The 20,135-nt window shown below is 41.0% G+C and overlaps 2 protein-coding genes across 4 annotated transcripts in view; one reads left to right on the forward strand and one right to left on the reverse strand.

Moving 5' to 3' along the window:
- LOC118579450 (activating transcription factor 7 interacting protein) overlaps nucleotides 1-17,689 on the forward strand; it is a 91,132-nt gene extending 73,443 nt beyond the window's left edge. For all 3 annotated transcript variants that reach the window (XM_036180733.1, XM_036180732.1, XM_036180731.1), the window contains exons 11-15: nucleotides 1,131-1,209; nucleotides 3,501-3,653; nucleotides 6,923-7,105; nucleotides 9,701-9,813; nucleotides 13,445-17,689. In XM_036180733.1, the coding sequence (XP_036036626.1) occupies nucleotides 1,131-1,209; nucleotides 3,501-3,653; nucleotides 6,923-7,105; nucleotides 9,701-9,813; nucleotides 13,445-13,864 (948 nt within the window). In that variant the 3' untranslated portion in view covers nucleotides 13,865-17,689. The remainder of the gene's footprint in view (nucleotides 1-1,130; nucleotides 1,210-3,500; nucleotides 3,654-6,922; nucleotides 7,106-9,700; nucleotides 9,814-13,444) is intronic.
- A 574-nt stretch (nucleotides 17,690-18,263) lies between these two features.
- The window catches only part of Plbd1 (phospholipase B domain containing 1), a 56,477-nt gene continuing 54,605 nt past the window's right edge, over nucleotides 18,264-20,135 (reverse strand). Inside the window, exon 11 of the mRNA XM_036182426.1 lies at nucleotides 18,264-18,540. Within this exon, the coding sequence (XP_036038319.1) occupies nucleotides 18,358-18,540 (183 nt within the window). The 3' untranslated portion in view covers nucleotides 18,264-18,357. The remainder of the gene's footprint in view (nucleotides 18,541-20,135) is intronic.

Raw genomic sequence — 20,135 nt, forward strand, 5'->3', positions numbered from 1 at the left:
TTTATCGTGTGTATGTGCCACAGCGCTCTCATGGGCAGAAGGTGACTGTGGATGTCAGTTCTCTCCTCCATTCCATGGGTCCTGGAGAGCAGATGCTTGTAGTCAGGCTCTGTAGCAAGGACCTCTACCTGGAGAGCCATATCTGTGGCCCAGTTTCTATCTTTAGTTTCCACTTGAGTTTTACAGATGAACATCCTAATGTCAAAACAAATTATGATTATCATTTGTTAAGCATTACCACATTTCATGTGTGATGTTAAGCATTTTGTGCATCCATTTGGATTAATCTTTGTAATTACTTATATGTCTACCCTTCGAGATTCATTCACAGAGCTCACGAGTTGGAATGTAAGCTGCAGTTCATCTGTCTGATACTGGCTCTGCAGCCAGCGCTCTTCTGCCTTCTTCTGTTCCTGCTGGCATTGTTTTTGTTTGTAATCCTAATTGTCTTATAATGATTGTGGACACTATGCTGAGTTTGGTCAAATTGAACATCCCTGAATGACATAGCCATGTGTGTTGTGTTTTTTTTTTTTTTTGCTTTTTGTTTTTTTAGGGTAAAAAAAAAAACAGATTTCAATTCTCTTTGCAGCCTCACTATAAAGGTAGTCTGGTAGTCCTTAGTGTTTTGGTATATTCATAACTGATCACTTAGGGAAAGATTGGCTGGTGTTTTCATTGTCAGAAAACGGATATTGTTTGTATTTAATCATGTAGCAGTTATAGAAACTCTGTAACAGACAGCTTCATTTTTAAAACTATTAGGATTTTCTTAGACAGTACTTGAAAATTGTTGTATTGCACTAGTTAGTGTTTCTGTGTTTTATTTATTATGTGTTGGTAGTTGGATAGGTCAGAGGACAAACTGTGGGAGGGAGTCAGTTCCTTCCTACCACCATAAGCATCCTGGAGCTCACACTGGCTCAGGCAGGCAGCAAGTGCCTTTACCTGCTGAGATATCTGCCAGCCCTGTGAGTTGTACCTCACAGGTATGCTTTGCTGTTTACCTGTCAAACTGGCATATAGGGGCCTAGCTTGAACTAGACCATTCACCCCCCCCCCCTCATTTCCACACAATTACTTTGTATTTGCCAGTTGTATTACAGAATCAACCAAGTTTTGTTTTTCAGAGTGGCAAAGCTTCTGGCAATGATTCAAGTGGTGTCATTGACCTCACAATAGATGATGAAGAGAGTGGAACTACACAAGGTACTTAAATAGTAATTCTTTGAAGAAATGCTTTAGTGACAGCTCTCCTCTTAGTATTTGGTAATATTTTATGACGGTAGCATTGATGTGGCTATATCACTTTTAGAATGGGAGTCTTTAAAGGTAGAATTAAAAAGTTAGCAACCAGTTCCTAGAGAAAATGAACTGCTGCACAGGAAAGCAGCAGTAGATGCTTCTTGGCCTGTGGAGGGCCTCTGCTAGCCCCATTGCTCTGTCTAATGAAACCTCAACCTCAGTCTAGAGATGAAGGAATCAGCAGGAGACCCAGGAGTCATGTCTAGTTTTTGGCTTGCTTGCTCTCTTGACTTCTCTCCCTCTCCCTTTTACCCCTCCCTCCCTTTCTCTCCCTGTAGCCAGAAGTTTTCCTGGTCCCACCCGGCTCACAGCCACTCAGACCCAAATAAACACACAGACACTTATATTAACACTGTTTGGCGTAATGGTTCAGGTTTCTTGCTAGCTAGATCTTACACTTAAATTAACCCATAATTCTTATTTATGTTTAGTCCATGGCTTGGTACCTTTTCCCAGTTCTGCCTTCACATCTTTCTTCTCATGGTGGCTGGCAGGGTCTCCTGACTCAGCCTTCCACTTCCCAGAATTCTCCTCTCTACTTATCCTGCCTACACTATACTTCCTGCCTGGCTACTGGTCAGTCATTGTTTTTTTTAATCAATCAATCAGAGCAACACATTTTACAGCATACAGAAAGACATCTCCAGCATCTCCCTTTCACTGCCTCTTCTAGTGTAGATAGTTTTAAGTGTATGTCCATCTAATTATGAATAAAAATAAAAATTTAATAATCATTCTCATCAGTCATCCCTAATATTTTTCTTAGTTGCAGTATTCAGAGACTAAATTGGATAGATACTAAACCGTATTCTGCAGTTTGATGAATAAATGTTCCTTGGTTAATTCTAATTGGAAAAGTTCTGAGTTAAAATTCAGCGTTGTTTATTATTATTATTATTATTATTATTATTATTATTATTATCATATATTAATCTAGCCTTTACTGTTGTGATTTATAATAGAAATCTCCAGTCATGATTCAGAGTATAGTATTTTTCAGAATTCTTTGGCTATTAAAGTGTGTTTTTTTCACAGACATATGTAAAACCATGATAGTGTGTGCATTTGGAAAGATAAAATGGTAATTGTTTTTATCTTGAAGTCAATAAACTTAAAAAATAAGGTTTAACAAAGTCATATTTTAGGGTATTAGACAGTTGATTTGAGAGAAATAAAATTAAATAAATGTAGTTAACTTTAATCACTATAGAACTATGTAAAGCTGAGGTGCAGTTGAAACATTTATCCTGTCCTTCATTAAGGCTGACCTTATGCTGGTGTGATGATGCACATATGATGGTGACTTTAAAATTTCAAATTGTCATTTGACCGTCAGGCTTGTTCATTTTGCTTTCATAGATTGATGTGACTTGGGAATTCTTAGAGAACAAAAATAAGTACTGAAGCAGGGTGCTAGGAGGGCAGAGCTGACCCTGAGCTGCAGGCACCCTGCCCACTGGCATGCTGGCCTCTTAGGCCAGCTTTTATTGCCTCACCTTCGGAGCATCTTAATTCTCCCATTCAGAAGTGCATTGTTCTGTAGAGACAAGCTGAGTGAACCCCAACTATCGATTATAGTTTAGGGAGAAAGAAATTCCATAGGCTGGAAATGGAGGAGGGTCAGCTTCTGTAGAAAATAGTATCCTGTCTAAGTGTTTTTCTAATGTTAGATTTTGCTGAGATACAGGCTTTTATTTTGTAGGCCATCAGAGACCCTTTTTGATATTTTAATAAGCCTTTGTACTTTAAGAAACAAATAGTGATGATGAGTAACCACTTACATACAAATCTAAACAACTCCGAGTAATTGAAATTAAAAGTCAGGGAAAGCTATCAGTTCACAGTATTTGTCTAAAAGGATGTCTTTAATGCAGGTGTATAAATACATATACATGCATTTTTGCAATGAAATTATTCTAGTCAGTATTGAATCCAGAAGATACCTGCTTTGAGGAAAAAAAAAATGTATTCCTCTAAAAGTATGAACTGAATCTGCTAAGAAGCACTGGTGAATTATTGAAGTAGCTTCTGGCTAGGTTTTCAGATCAGCACTATAATGAGAACAGAAAGAAGTTGTTTCTCAAAAGAGGACTTGGTGTGCAGGTAAAAAGCAAAGAAGTTTCCCAGTAAATGTCAGGCCTGGGTTGCCTTGTATTGCCTGTCATCAGCCATGTTTCTTACATTTTAATTACCAGATCCCAAAAGACTAAATCATCCTGCGCCAACTCTGAGCACTTCGCAGCCCATGTCTCGACCGTTGCAGCCCATTCAGCCAGCACCACCTGCTCAGCCATCTGGGGTGCCGACAAGTGGGCCATCTCAGACAACTATCCACTTACTGCCTACAGGTAAAGTGGCTGAGTCACCAAGCGGGAACCATGGTTCATGTATTGAACCCTGTGGTTATGGAATCATGGGAAGAACCAGGAAAATCTTAAAAATAATTCTTACTACTTTCAAGAGAATGTTTGTGATTTTGAACGTGTAATGTGACTTGGCTTTGCTCACTGTCCTAAAGAGCAACACAGGTAGAGAATAATTCTGATACTTTATCTGTGCCATTGTCATTGGCTGCACAGAAGAGCAGAAAATAGATATAACCTAGGGCCTCAAGCTTGATAAGCAGTCTACCATGGAGGCAGGGTCTGAGGCTTCAGCTAGTTTTAACAGCCTACCACACTGTCTATCAGGAGGTCCATGCTAATAGTTTGCCTGCTGCATTTCAAGAGTACACAGCCTGTCTCACCTAAGCTGTTCAGAGTCAGCCAAGGTCGTGTGGCCTCTGCAAGTTAGGTGAGTGCTCAGAGATCTGTCTGCAGAGCACTTCCGTTAGCGCTCTTCTGTGGGAAGACACCGGGCTAAATGGCCTTCCAGCTGGGGAAGTTAGCGTGCCAGAATCATAGGTGGGTAGAAGGGGTATTTTCTAGTGGTTCGGCAAGTCATTTGCTAACTTCTGAAATTAGTCTTGGTGTGGTAAGTGAATGCTGGTTAGTGTGGTGACTGCACATCTTTTGCCTTTCAGAATCCTGATGTGATCTCATGGCCTGTCACTTAAGCTACTGTCTATCCTGCTGGCATTTCTAGCCAAAAATATGTGCTTATGTGACGTATTTTGGGTATAGATGTTTTATGTTGGTCTTTATATTTAAATCCCATTTTTTTATAAACATAACTACTATTGCATTCAACCCTTAACATTTCTGTGTCTCCTTACCTTGATCCAAAGTTATAGTGACAGTTACCTAATTTATAGTTTAGAAGGAAGTGTCCTTATGCAAACAGATACATTGGCATTTGTCATCAGGTGCTGAAGAATTCTTATATACTTCTTGTTCAGAATGCTCTCATGGAGAGTCAAGGCATAGAAAGCCTGAGGGTCTTTAGGGGCTGTGTGTGTGTGTGTTTGCATGCATGTGCGTGCACACACACTCTCACCTAGAGACCATATCCAGGCCCCACATTCTTTGCAAGGCAAGTATCACCACTTATATGGGAAGACTTTAGTAAGGAAGCCTTTTTGACATTGTTAAATCTGTTTTTCTCCACATTAATTTTATTATAGAACCCATTGTCTCCACATGAAAGTAGTTTGTTACTGTTTTCAATTATGCTTGATTTCTAATTCAAAGCCGTATTAACAAGAAAATATTGATTCTTTGTCTCTGATAGAACATTTAGCAAGCATACATGAGAGCCTAGACTTATCCCCAGCACCACAAAAAATAAATAGGTAAATGTTTAAATAAGCAAATAGAACAGAGGAATTGAGTAGACATACAGTACAGAGTTCAAAATAATTATTTAAAAGTAAAATTCCCATTGTTGACATACATGGTGGCATAGTTTCAGCTGTTTGGGAGACAGAGGGTCACCTGCACCTACAGTATACCTGGGAAACATAGTGAAGCCTCATCTCTTAAAATGAATGGAAACTAGGTTTGCAGAGATGGTTCAGAGGTAAAGAACACTGGCTGCTCTTTCAGAGGATCCTGCATCAGGGATTACAACTGTCTATCACTCTAGTTCCAGGGGATCAGATGCCCTCTTCTGGCTCTTCTGCCATCTTCATCCATTGGGCACATAGGTGATTCACTGGCAAAACATCATTTATAGAAATGAAAATGACCATATTGTTGCAGCTTTTTTATTTTTATTTTTGATGAGCATCTGCTAACATTGTTTAAAGAAATGCTTTTGGAACATTAAAGGAGAGGAGTTCTGTGGGATAATCTTTCTGCACATTCTGTGAGTATGTCACTATGATTGGTTGAATAAACAAGCTGACTGGCCAGTAGCTGAACATGATAAAGTTAGGCAGGAAAGCTGGGAGAGGAGAACTCCACCTACAGAGGAGGGACAAAATGCAGATCATAGTGGCCAGCCAAAGACATGGATTGGGTTTTTTGGTTTTTTTTTTTTCAAACAGTAAATTATAATACCCAGGCAGTTTTATGAACTGTAGAGATGCAGGATTGAACATCAGGTAAAGCCACTTCCTGCCAAGCATGACAGCTTGTTCAATCTTTAACTTCCACATAGTGGAAGGAGAGAACCAACTCCCCAGAATTGTCATCTGATCATCACACATGCATACAAAAAAATAAAATGTAGAAAAAAAAAACATCTTAACTTTTTTGTGTCGCAATTATAAAATGTCACTTTCAAGAAGGCTTTGATTTGGACACTGGCACCCTCAGAATAGAATTCATGTGGAAAGGGAAAGAGAATAACTTCATATCCTGCTTCCCCACCACCTACCCCACCACCACCAAAAACAAACAAAAAAACATTGTTTCCCAATTTCATCGAACACAACTTAAACAGTTGCTAGAACACTGTATACAATGCCTGTGTATTGGAGCAGGAACAGATCTAAGTGAAGTTGTATATTTAATAAACACTGGGTTCAAGATTTGCTCACAAAGCCTCCTACTTCTATGTTTCTACATACTTATCTATAGCCACCCAGCAAGTTTTCAGAAACATGCGCGTGTGACTGATTCATAGTTCTTGGTGCTTTGAGTTCAGTGAAAAAAGACCAAACCACCAGAAGTGTTGGTTGGCTTGGTCAGGCGAGAGAGACTGTTGTGGGATGAAAGCAGGCTTGGTGCAGGAGGGATGAAGATGACCTCATCAGCCAGCCATCTGTACAATGCAGGCCATAGATGTGCTTGCACAAACCAAACTTGGCCCTGGAGCACAAGTCCCTCCTACAGATCACACCCCTCCGCTCCCCAGTCCGGGGCCGTTACGTAGCATTGGATAAGGCCTGTTTTTGAGCTATGCCTGCTTTTTCTTGTTCAGTCTGCTGAGTTGATGAGTCTGGCTGGGTGTTGGATGATAGGCTTCAACTGAACTTGTTCCTTATTGGTAGGCAATAGCCTGTTCTGCCTCTGTCCATTGCTATATAGTTAACTCAGCTAGACAGAGACACCTGAAGAGGGGAAAATGCATGTGACCCAAGGGACTGGAGGAAGGTCTTGTGGTATGTGATCTACGCGTGGTTCTGACAGCCTTTCCTCCCATGGTTAGATTTTGTGTAATGGTAAATACTATGTTATGTTGTCTTAACATAGAATTGACTATATTCTTTATATCTTTTGTTGGCTTCCATTAGCTCCAACCACCGTGAATGTAACACATCGTCCAGTAACTCAGGTGACCACGAGACTCCCTGTACCAAGAGCTCCTGCAAACCACCAGGTGGTTTATACAACTGTCCAAGCACCACCAGCTCAGACTCCCCTGAGAGGAACTGTTATGCAGGCTCCTGCTGTCCGCCAGGTCAATCCTCAGAATAGTAAGAGACTCTTCTTATATATGGCTTTGAAGTACATGTCCTGCTCTATGCTGACATTAGATTATCAAGTTAGGGGACATACCACTTGCATGGTATAGTTAGTGATGATGTAGTTAGTGATGCTGATACTGGAGATTGTAAATGATTTCATAGAAAAAAATGTAAGGATGTGAGGTAGTTAGTTCAACCTAGCCATTCCACAATGTGTACATTTCTCAGAGCACCAAAAATTTTATCCATTAAGATAGATTTTGAAATAAATTATTACTTTTTCTTCCCTACTTACTTATTTATTTAGAGACAGGGTCTTACTCAGTATGTATCCCTGGCTGACCTGGAACTCACAAATATCCACCTGCCTCTGCCTCCCAAGTGCTAGGATTAGAGGTGTGCACCACTATATCTAGCCCTTCTTATGATTAAAAAAGAAATTGGCCATATATACCGTAGGATTTGTAGTCTTCATATTGTCTTCAATTTAACTTTGTTAATGGTCTGTATTATAGCACCCCATTTGATATGTATTAATGATTTGAGACAGGGTCTCACTACATATTCCTGGCTGGGTAGACGCTTGCTATGCTGATCACCTCAAACTCTCAGAGGTCTGCCCACCCTCTGCCCCTGCATGCTGAGGTATAGAGGTGTGTATGTTATGCTCTACTCTTAATAATTGCCATCTTGGAATGGTAAGTTGTGGCTCAACCCAGAAGAGGGAAGTCATGGTAACGCTAGTCTCTGGAGTCAGTCTTTTTTTTTTTTTTTTTTTTAAGATTTATTTATTTATTTAGTATACAAAGAGGGCACCAGATCTCATTACAGATGGTTGTGAGCCACCATGTGGTTGCTGGGAATTGAACTCAGGACCTCTGGAAGAACAGTCAGTGCTCTTAACCTCTGAGCCATCTTTCCAGCCCTGTAGTCAGTCTTAAAGGCATGAAAGCAGCTGAAGAAATTAATGGAAGAAAAATATTAAAGGAAATTTAGAGTTTATTAAACTCTAATTAGAGTCATTCATTCTGTATTGAATGAAGATACCGTCTTTTAGTAGCATAGAATATATGTCTTCATAATAGAATGTAGTATATGAAATCAAGGTTTATAGTTAAAGCTTAGAAGCTGGCCATGAGGTGCACACACCTGGAAAGTGGAGGCAGGAGGATCCGGAGCTCAAGGTCATTTTTGGCTACATAATGATTTCAAGGTCAGCCTGGGCTACATGAGACCCTATCTCAAAAAGCCCAAATAAACAGACAAAAATGCATAAAGTTTAAAGGAAAATAATAAAAGTGAACCACAAGTGACTTTTACCATGTGAGGAAGTGGAACTTTATCACTCTTCTGTCTTTCCCTGTTACCTCCCTGTCTTCCTGTCCACCATCCTCACTTTTCTTTATTTATTGCCATCAATGTAGTTGTCCTTTAAATGTTGTGTATGTTTATCTTACATACAGATATACATATAATATAAAACAAAGCTGATAATGTATTTGTGTATATATACTTATATTTGTAAAATAGCACACATTAGCTGTTTTCAAAAACTGTAATAATTCCATTTTTAAGTGTTAGCTTCTATGAGAAATTAAACTAAATAGAGTCTTGGGATCGTAGTCTGGCTTTAACTTTCTCAAGTTTGTAAGGATTTTCTCTAGTCAGTTGTTTGATTGGGGCATGAATAAGTCCTGGAACAGCCAGGGCACCTGGCAAGACTAGTTTGGATCAGGTACTGCATGTCTGGTGGAAAGAGGATTGGGAGAGTACATACATAGCTCCTAATTCTCTTCTTGGGTAAAGTGTGTCCTCAGCTGATTATCAGTATAGAGAAAGTTGGAAACCCCACTAACATAGGAATGGTGACTTTTTAAAACAAGATTTTATTCTGTGTGTGTGTGTGTGTGTGTGTGTGTGTGTGTGTGTGTGTCTGCCTGCATCAGACAGAAAAGGTCATCAGATCACCTGGAGTTACAGGAGGTTGAGAACTACCTGATGTGGGTTCAGGGAACCAAAGTCAGGTCTTTTGCAAGAGTAGTTTGTGCTCCTCACTGCTGAACCTTGTGTCCAGCTTCCGTCTGCCATCCTTTGAATTGTTGACTGTTGCCCACAGTTGGGGTGCACAGCCAGTGTTGTAGGGTTTTATTTCTAGTCTTCCTACTGAGGGTTCTTGTGTTTGTGCTTGTGGGTCCCGTTGCTGTGTATAGCCTGCAGTGCCCCTTAAGGAAACATTTGTGAAAGTGCTAGAATTTATGATTTCTTTATCCTCATGGTTAAGTCACAGTTTAGATGATTGGAGACTTTTCAGTTGGAAAGATTTTTTCCTCTTGAATTTTTTTTTCCCTTCCCCGAGACAGAGTTTCTTTGTGAAGCAGTTCTTTCTGGCTGTGCTGGAACTCACTCTGTAGACCAGGCTGGCCTTGAACTCACAGAGATCCACTGCCTCTGCCTCCCAAGTGCTGGGATTAAAGGTGTATGCCACCACCCTCCATCTCTTGAATTTTTTAGAAAATGTTTTATTAGCAATGTTTACAATGCCCCAGCAAATTTACAGTAGAATTTTGATATTTCCTTTATGTTCTATTTCCTTTTCTTTTGCAGGTGTTGCAGTTCGAGTGCCTCAGACAACCACCTATGTTGTAAACAACGGCCTGACCCTGGGATCAGCAGGGCCTCAGCTCACGGTGCATCATCGGCCACCACAAGTGCATACTGTAAATGTCAATGCTTGCCTTCAAACATCCTCAGTTACTAAGCTGTCCTGTTGTTCCAGAAACATTTCCTTTTTTGTTGTTGTTTGTTCGTTTGGTTTTGTTTGATTTTTTGAGATAAGGTTTCTCTGTGTAGCCCTGGCTATCCTGTAGACCAGGCTGGCCTTGAACTCAGATCTGCATGCCTCTGCCTCCCTCATCTGAGATTAAAGTCAGGTGCTGCCACCAACTGGCTACTATTTCCTTTTTTTAACTTATATTAAAGTAATATTATCAAAGGAAGGAGATAGTTCTGTCTCCCCTTGAGTAGAAGGTTATTTTAGGGAAAGTGATACGCCCATTTTTGAGAACATGTCTAGCTAGGGCCACTGCTCCCTGAGTACAGACAGGGATAGCCAGGGCTTTTAAGGTGACAGACAGCACTTCTAACTCAGATGTAAGTTAAAGGATGCTTTGTATTTCCTTGGGTTGTAACTTTATACTTATAACTACTTCATTGTCACCAGTTTATCTTAAACAAGCCATTGGTTTTGGATGCATTTGTTACAAAAGGATAGCAAATAAAGGATACAGGTCATGATGACATATGAGGAGAAATGCTGGCTTTCAGAGAGGGAAGGCAGGAAGTCAAGGCTGACAGATGTTACCTAGCCACATGTGATTTTACGGCACCCACAGTTCTCCTAGGGAGTTCATCGTGTTCCCCACATGGTGATACGCTTCTTTTCACACAGAGCACCTTAAGGCTATTGCTGAAGGAGCTTCTGAAGTCTTTATTGCATGTGTGGCAGCTGATACTTAGAGGTTGAATAATCAACAATGCTGTTTGTGCTTCCTAAGAGCCATACTCCCCAGTGCTTATGTATGTACATGTGTGAATGAACCACATCCCCAGCCCTAGAACCTAGAACTGAAAAGCTGTGATTTTTCTTACTTAGTTTTAGTGGAAAAGTACAATCATTGACTTAGCATCTGTGTCCTGGCCACTCTGAGAACTTTATTGTTTGCTCTAGCCCACATAATCCTTGAGTATTAGCCGTGGTACTCACATTTTGCAAAAAAATTCACATAAGTATATAAGGATAGTATGTCATGAAGTGTCAGGTTGTTGCTCAGTGTCCTTACCCACGCTGCGCCCAGAGCCAACCAGATCTCCTCTGCCTCTTGAGCTTCCCGTGCCTCAGGTCTAGCTGTGCTGAGGTGCATGGCAAGCTTGCCATTACTGTTGGAGCTAAAAAGAAAGCTTTGCTTTCTTCAGGGAGTTATAATAGAGCAGTAAACAAGGATGTTTTCCCACTTTATAATCCACCAAAACTTTTGAAATGTTTAGTTTGAAAATCTAGAACTCCTAGTAACTTAAATTGTTTTGTTAGAGATACTGACTTCTAATTTTATTCTAATCCAAATACAAAGCTTCTTTTTTTGCTTTTTTTTTTTTCCTGGAGCTGAGGATCGAACCCAGGGTCTTGCACTTGCTGGATAAGCACTCTACCACTGAGTTAAACCCCCAACCCAATTACAAAGCTTTTTTTTTGGGGGGGGGGTTCAAGACAGGGTTTCTCTGTGTAGCTTTGCACCTTTCCTGGAACTGGCTTTGTAGGCCAGGTTGGCCTCGAACTCACAGAGAGCCACCTGGCTGTGCCTCCCAAGTGCTGGGTTAAAGGCGTGCGCCGCCACTGCCTGGCTACAAAGCTTTTTAAAGTGTGACTTTCTGCCTCCCTATAAGACTTTGAACAGTTTTTGTCACTTGACAGCTTGATTTTGTCTGTGTCACTGTGTTCAAACAGCACTGGCGGCACTGATTGGCTGGTCTCCATCTATCTCACACCGGCCTCAGACTCATGGCCCTCTTGCCTTAGTCTCCAGAGGGTCCACTGACCTGGGTAGCCACACTTGCTTATTTTAAGTGAATACCTAGTGATGTATTTCTTTTCCAAAATTTCACAGAAACCCCATCTGCACTGACAAACAAAACTCATGACTAGTTTTAACTAGTGGGGCAAGGGGGCATGAGTAGATTGAACAAGCATAAATAATCAGAATATTAGAAGGAATAGAGCAGGCCACACAAGCTCTGGGCAAATCCATTCACTTCCAGTACTTTTCCTAAGCCTGGCTGTACGGATTCAATGATCTGAGATGATCAAGTCACTCAGGAAGACATAAGTAGAAGAAGGATAGCTCTGGCTGCTGCTCTGTCAGGCCTTGTCTCAACTTGATTTTTGTCTGTGAACTGGTGATTTGGACATCTCTCTACAAATGTGTGTATGATTTCTTTACTACTAGAAGTAGTGTCTTGCAGCAGAACATCTGCAGATTCCTTGAAATCATCAGTATATGACTCAGGCTTCAGCTCTGGTCTTTGTCCTTTGTGTATCTCTTCTAGTAGGGTTTGTGTTTTTGCACGCTCTCTTTGATGAAAGTTAGCAGACCTCCCTTTCTGGATATTGGACTCCAGCCAGGCTGATCCCTTAGGGCAGTCACACTGAAGCTGTGTTTTGGCACTTTTTTCCTTGCAGGTTTTAGAATATTTTGTCTTAAACTTCTGACAGCTTGACTGTAATAAAGCATTGGAATTCAGTAGTGTATTATTGGACCTTATAGAATTCACTAGTTTACTCCAACTGTCTAATGAAGTACTGCTTTGCTTTACTTTGTTCTGTTTGCGTACTGGGTATCAACCTAGGGCCTCATCCATCTGTGTTTGCACTGAGCATCCCACCCTGAAATACATGTGTTCTAGACATAGATTTTGTTGCATGAAGTTTGGTAAGGAATGGACTCCAGTACAAAGTCAGCAAGTAGTATGTTGCACTTGGATTCACGGCATCTATTTTCTGGCTCTATTTTGGAAGACTGTTGTCATCTTAAAATAGCTGTGACAGCCATGTTTGCAGTAACTGCAATGCTGTGCAGCATTAAGTTAACAGGCCTTCCAAGGTTAGTGCCATGCCTCTGAGTCACTGAGCCTTACCACCCCCAATCTTTTTTTGCTTCATGTACCAGTGCCCAAGAAAGTGTTAACACTCAAACTTGTCTGTTAACCTCCCGCTCCCTCTGCCCGTCTCTGCTCATACTTTTCCTGTTGGGTAGGGGCATTCGGCCATTTGTGCATTTATAGGTCCTCCTGTGTTTTGTGTAGTATCACCTTCTTCATCCAGACTGACCAAGAACATACACATGTTCGGCATTATTCATGTGTGTGCTGCTCTCTTTATATAACAGCATAGGTTTAAAGTGACTATGGTTGTATGTGCCAATTTATATGTAATACATAATTTTAAATTGCTTTCCTAAAATGAGAATCTACAGTAGATTAAATTGTAAATTATTTGTTAGACATAGATGATTCCCATTAGTATCAACATAATATCTCTTCAGTGATAGTCCATTAGGAAAGGATTTTTGTTTTCCAAGGAGAACTTAGTATTTTTGGTCTAGGAAATACAATTGAGTAAGTTCAGCACCATTGTTTGGGGCATTATTGATTTGTGGATACCTGAATAGAATTGCCAAAATTGGTATTGGCGTTTTTCAGAGTTCTTGATATAAAATGGTATCTCTGTGATCACCAAGGTATCTTCTGAAATAATTCTGTAATCACTAGAAATCAACATGTCTCTTCTTTTGTTAGGAGCCCCCACGCCCTATGCATCCAGCACCCTTACCAGAAGCCCCACAGCCACAGCGTCTGCCCCCGGAAGCGGCCAGCACTTCTCTGCCTCAGAAGCCACACTTGAAGTTAGCACGCGTTCAGAGTCAGAATGGCATTGTGCTGTCGTGGAGTGTCCTGGAAGTGGATCGAAGTTGTGCTACTGTTGACAGCTACCATCTCTATGCTTACCACGAGGAACCCAGTGCCACTGTGCCCTCTCAGTGGAAAAAGATTGGCGAAGTCAAAGCCCTCCCCTTGCCGATGGCTTGCACCCTCACTCAGTTTGTGTCCGGCAGCAAGTACTACTTTGCAGTGCGCGCAAAGGACATATACGGCCGTTTTGGGCCTTTCTGTGACCCTCAGTCCACGGACGTGATTTCTTCCTCCCAGAACAGTTAGACCTTGGAGCCTTTAGCTTCCTCTTTTCAAAGTTCCACATTTTGGGCTTGTTTTTAATCTTGTGCATGAAATTCAATGTAAAATCCACCTTGTGCAAGATCTCTTGGACAGATGAGTGTGTACACTACGTTTGTTTATAACTGAAGTATAATAAATTCAGCCCATAAAGCAAGTCTTCCCCTGAACAAGTTAAGCTTCAGGGGTTTGAAATGTACATTGGTCCTTGCTTTAGTTATGAGGCTGGGGAATTTGTATAGGTGTTTGTGTGTGTCATCTTTGGTTCTTTGTCTTGTTTTGTTTTCATTTTTAAATTTCTCGTTGTGTGTTTCTCCCAGTGCAGTCTCCATTCTCGCTCTCAATTTACCTCTCTTCTTGTAGGAAGTCAGTAGATGAAAGACTCTGAGGTAGGTTGCTGGTGTGGCTCTGCCTTTAAGGGGGGAATCTAGAAGATCAAAGAATCTAAACAAAACCCAAAGAAATGAAAAAGAAAAATATTTAGCATAAAATAGATGAATTTGAACAGAGGATGTATTCTCTCCATATTTTCTTTGATTTCTTCTGAGTTGCTGATTAGGTGAAAACATTGGACCTGCACCCCAAACTCCTAATCTGGCTTTTTGTGTTGTGCCTTACAAGCTACAGAAACACACAGACCATATGCCCACTTTATCCTTCTTTCAGCTTCCTTCTTCCTCGCCACCAAGAACGCCACACCTTTTACCATTTGAAAACCAAGGTGTTAGAGCGTGTTCTCTTCATCTTCTGTACATCACCAGATTTAACTCCAGAAATTTGACTTTCTGCTTTAAGAACATACTTTTACTTTTGCCCATTATTAACTCTGCATATGCATAAAATAGGCCATGTTGTTTAAGAAAATTTTTCCTTAAACTTGTTTTGCTATCCATGTTGCATTGTTAGAGAATCTGAAGGAAGTTCTGGTTCATCACATCACTTGTGGGAAAGTATCCTTTCCAAGGCAGTAAATGTTCACTTTCATAAAAGAGCAGAGTCCTTCTCTGAGGCCCTTCCTCCTTTTGTCTCCCCTTGGTTGTGGTGGTGCCAAGTGTGTTTTGATTTCAGTAGCGTTGGACAGAACTTAGAAGCATATCCTTTTGGGTCATTGCACATAGCTCTTAGACCCAATCACTTCAGTATTCCTCCTTCCTCTGCAGAGTAAACAGATGCAGGCTCACCTTGCATTTTCAAGAAACGCCAGCTGCAGTGGAGTCAGACAGGTACTTTAGAGCTGAAGACATCAGGGTGAGCGCTAGGGATGAGTGAGTGAGGCCTTGTGGAATTTGTGAAGTCACTTTCAGGCTATCTTCCCTTACAACATTTTAAGTCCTATTTCTGCCTTCTGAAAATGCATCAATCATTCACTTTTCCTGGCATTAAAAGTGGGCAGCTCTGCATTTATTCCTTTGATGGTTAGAGCAGGAATCGTTGAGTTGTGAAGGAATTGTCTGTGGTGACTTCTCACTTCTGTTCTGTCATCCTCAGTGAATTTTGGTTGATGAAGGAAGCCTGCAAATGCTCCTGACCTTCCACTTCGAGAAAAAGGAGCCCACAGGAGAATCATTTTCCACAAGTTAAGTTTGGCGAGCAGTTGTGTAGGAAGGACTCCTTAGATTCGTGATTATAGTAAAGTGTTGTCAGTGTTACGGGAATGAGATTGGAAAGGAAGAAATTATTTTCTGACTGTATGAGCACCTCTTTGTACCAAAATGGTTTTGTCTTCACTTGTTGTGGGAGGCACAGGATTGGTATTCTGTTCAACATCATTCCTGTCTATAATAGTAGAAAAACATATTCAAAATTGTTTTCACTGGCTGGTCTGCTCAGTAGCCAATGGAGGTTTCCCTGGATGAATATTTTTATTTACTAATCATTTTATATTTTCTAGTTTTTTTATTTTATTTTTTTTTAAGTTTTCATAGTGTTATATAATCAGGCGAAGAAAGCCTAGTGGAATTACTTTATTTCATTGCTTTGGCTTCTACTTGGGGGTTTTTTGTCAAAGGGAAAAAAATGTCAAATAATGGCTCTAGATGTAGATTTACTGCAGAAAATAGTTACTGAAAACTATTCCAGATTGGAAAGAATGTATTAGGAGAGACTGTAATTGTTGGGGGGAACATACACTTGTCTCCTCATATAACCTGCCATGAGGCTTTGGGCAGTGGCCGTGTTGGGTTTCCTGGGATGTGCTGGGCCTTTCCTTGGGGTAAACGTTAAGTGCTGATGGGCATTGGCTTTTGTCAAGGTTGTCCTGTGCGGGGGAGGAGGAGGGGCGGGGAGGAGGAGGACTTCTCCAGAAGTAGCTGCAGGCTCTAGCCATCAGAACATTTAATAGCACTTCACATTGGGGGCTCTCTTTTACCCCCTGGTATCTCTTCTCAAAGTATTCCAAAGAAGCTCAGTTGTCCCATTTTGGGAATTCAAGTTTGCTACATTTTTAGCCTGACAATACTGGTAAGTATTTCCTTACTGGGAATCCTGGAAACTCCTGAAATTTAATTGTGAACTGTCAGGTGTTTATACAGTAATGAGTGGTAACAGTAATGTCTGTTACTCTCCACTTTGCGCTTTGTTAGAGTACTTTTCACCCTATTTTAAGTGCGAGTACACCTCTTTCATTTGTGTTCTTGCTAATGGCATACAAAGACAGCATCCTTTGTGATAGCTAACTTACAAGGTGGCTGTCCCTCTGTTTTTCTGGGCTCAATTTTTAAACTGCAGAATACTTCGTACTGTGTGATGCAGTATGAAAGAAACGAGCTTTCTTCCTTGAAAATACTTGTTGGGATACTGTTTACCTCACAGAGAGCTGTCCTCTGCAAACCCCCACCCGTGTGCCAGATATGGGATACCTTTAAAAACGTGTCTCGGGAATTTCAGGTGCAGCTCTGCAGAACTTTCTTGACGTGCTGAATGGCTCCTCTTGTTGCTTGCTCCATTACTTTAAACGTCCTCGAAATGCTGTGTGTGGCTCACTTTCAGATGCTGTGGTCTCACCCCATAGGTACTACAAGAAAGCCTTCCAAGTGTTCTCCCTGACACTTCCTCAAGCCATTTCAGTATCCTCAATATGATATATATATTTTTTTCTGTTTCCCTGTGGTTGGGTCAACTGTTTGATTCTCATGGAAATACACTTGTCCTTGTGCATAGATAATAACTGTATAGTCGTGTGTGTTTCTGCCTTCCTTAATTATTTTCAGGGCAAATGGCTTTAAAGAAAGATTTGAGCGGTGCACACAAGATTAGAGCAGTTACCATGAGGGGTTTGTCAGTGGAGGAGACTTACTTAATTCTTAATCTCCTTGAGCCAGCTGAAAGGGAGGAGCTGAGGACACACTGCTCTCATCTTCAAATGGTTTATCATGTTCGAGCTTTTGTTTTTGTTTTATATGTAGAGATAGCTGAATACCTATCATTTAAATATGTAAATGACCCCGTCCCCTTTCCTTTTGTAAATAAGGGAACTAAGCAATCCAACACCTTCTGGAGATCCTAGCTTGAGGATTTTATCAACAATTTCAAATGGAAATGTAAAAATAAACCCCTCGTAGGAAAACTTGCATCCTGATTTTGTTTGTTACAGTTGAAGTGTAAATAATAAGATGATGTAAGACCTTTCTAAGGTCTAATATTAACTGGGCTGTAGCAAGTTGCCCCATTTTTTATTAGGTTTTGAAAGTTTTAATTTTCTTTCCTAAATGTACAGTAGAATACTGTCTGTGTAAATGTTAACTGTAGTGGGGATTTGTCCAGCAAGCCTGAAATTTATACTTTGAAATAAATGACTGGGTTTTTAACATTCCTGGGTACTCTTATTCATTCAGAGAGTTCTCAGCCTCTGTGTGTTTCTTAAAAAACAAACCCACTTTGCTCAGAATTACCCCTTGTTCACTGTTCAATGCGCCACATTTAATCTATTTGGCAATCCCCTAGCACTCAACCCACATGATACTCCCTAGCTTTAAAGAAGTTGCCATGCAGAACTGCTGCCCGGTTTAGACAGGGTGATTTCAACTACTTGTCTAGCCTGATGACCAGAAAGGACCACAAACTGCCTCCTGTTTGTGCTCCCTAAACCCCTAGGGCTTTGCTGTTAGCATTGACCATCAGGGGAAGAAGGACCATGGGAAGTGCTGGTGTCTAATAAGCCTGGAAATGGCCCTCATATTACCTCAAGCTCAATTGGCCAGAACTTGGTTGTACCATGGACTGTGATTGGCATCTGCAGGAATCAACGGAGGATAATGGATTCGGACAGAGGGTTTCTGCAATCTTCATGTATTCATCTCACACATAATGTTTAGTCTGTAGCTTTCCACCCTGCAGGGAAATGTTTTTGCTGTTAAAAACAAAAGTCTGTAAGGTGGAAGGGAATTTAATATTTCTTTATTAAGAGTACAGATGGGAAAATATAGCTAAAATAGTGCCTTTGGAGTCTTATTCGCAGCTTTCTTTTTCCTCCTCATCCTTCACTTTATGTCCTCTGTCAAAATTGGTTTCATGGTAACAAAATCAAAGTTATAGATGTCTGGCATCCCTTCATGAAGAGTTTTGTTAAACCGATTCCAGTCAAAAGCGGGGAGACCATCTTGTACCGTGGGACCACTAATGGCATAGGCTGTATACTGAAATGCAAGGAAGATGTCTGCCACCTGGAAAAAGAAAGAGAGGACACCATTTTAACAGAGCATCTACAATGTGACTGTGCAGACTTCATCCCTCTTCTCAAGGGCATACTGCGAGCCTCCTTGAAAGGACAAGTTTCTTAGAAGCTGCATCCTTTCCATGACACACTTCTGTATCCATTTGGCATCCAAATGGGAACTGACTAGGAGAGCAGCATAGACGTGAGATCTGCAGTGTGAGAACTAATTCAGAACTGTAGCTCCACAAGTTACTTTACAACCACCTTAGCGTTTCCATGACTTGGTTTTCCTCCTCAGAAAGTGGGCTCATGTCTGTTCCTCCTAGATCAAAGAAAGAATTACTGGGAGTAACAAAGCCTAGAGCCAGCAAATCCTCATTGGGGGCTGGTGTTAATTAGGGCAGTAACAAGAGTTCCAAAGGAGGAGCCACACACTCAAAGGGCTCTCGAATACCTGACCCTGGGGATAGAACCATGTCTAGCTTTAGAGGGGAAAGTACACCATGTATCTGAAGTAGCTGAAAGACAAATTATATTTTAAGCTTATTCTGGTAGCAGCATCTGGCAGATGGAAGCTTGGCTTGGGTTCTTCCACACAAGACTACAGAGATGATTTTCTGCATGTTGTCTGAGACAAATGCCACCCTTTGCTCTTGAATATATATGAACACCATGGAAACGAACCAACACGTGTTGGGGCTTCCTGATGCCACTTTCCTCTTCATTACCTGGGTTGTATGGCATGGGAAGAGGAAGCTGGCTGGAAGGAGGAGTTAGGACTCGGATTCTGAAAAGCATCTCCCACTTGAAGGATGACTGACAGAAGGTAAGTGTAAGTGATGTGGGAGTTCTATAGTTTGTTTTACTAGCCAAAGAGATGAAAGACACATCTTCAAGCTGTATGTGCAGACTGAGCACACTAACTAAAAGGCCAGCTGATGTACAGGAAGGTCTGGAGCAGCCTGCTCTCAAGAAAGAGGCATACAAAAAGTTTGTAGCCCTCACTGGTCTCTGGTGTTCATGTCCTTCCACGATGGCAGTCAGTCAACAGGCTGTTAGTTGGCTTTTGTTACTGCTTTTCTTGAAACCAACATGAGCTAGCTTTGTATTGCTGCAAAAACCTGAAGTGGTTTGGCCACCTGGTCTAAAATGTGTACCTTAAGCTAAATTCATGATTAATACACAGTCACAGTACTCTCAGCAAGATGGTTCTTTGGCTTTAGGGCCATCCTGATAAAATGTTAATACCACTAAATTATATACATTTAAAATTTTAAAAGTATTTTTGTGTATGAATATTTTTTCTTCATGTGTGTGTGTATGTGCACAAGCAGCATAGAGTGTCAGTGGGAGCCAGAAGAGGGCAAGAGGGCATTAGATACCCCAGAACTGGAGTTACAGGCAGTTCTTAGCAAGCATGTCAGTTCTGAGAATCAAAAGTTGGTCCCCTGAAAGAGCAGTCAGTGCTCTAAACTACTGAGCCATCTCTCCAGCCCCATGAATACATTTATAATTAAGAGCTCTGGGCTGGAGAGATGGCTCAGAGGTTAAGAGCACTGACTGTTCTTTCCAAGCTCCTGAGTTCAATTCCCAGCAACCACA

Source organism: Onychomys torridus, chromosome 3 (genome assembly GCF_903995425.1).
Source record: "Onychomys torridus chromosome 3, mOncTor1.1, whole genome shotgun sequence".
Taxonomy (NCBI): Eukaryota; Metazoa; Chordata; class Mammalia; order Rodentia; family Cricetidae; genus Onychomys; species Onychomys torridus.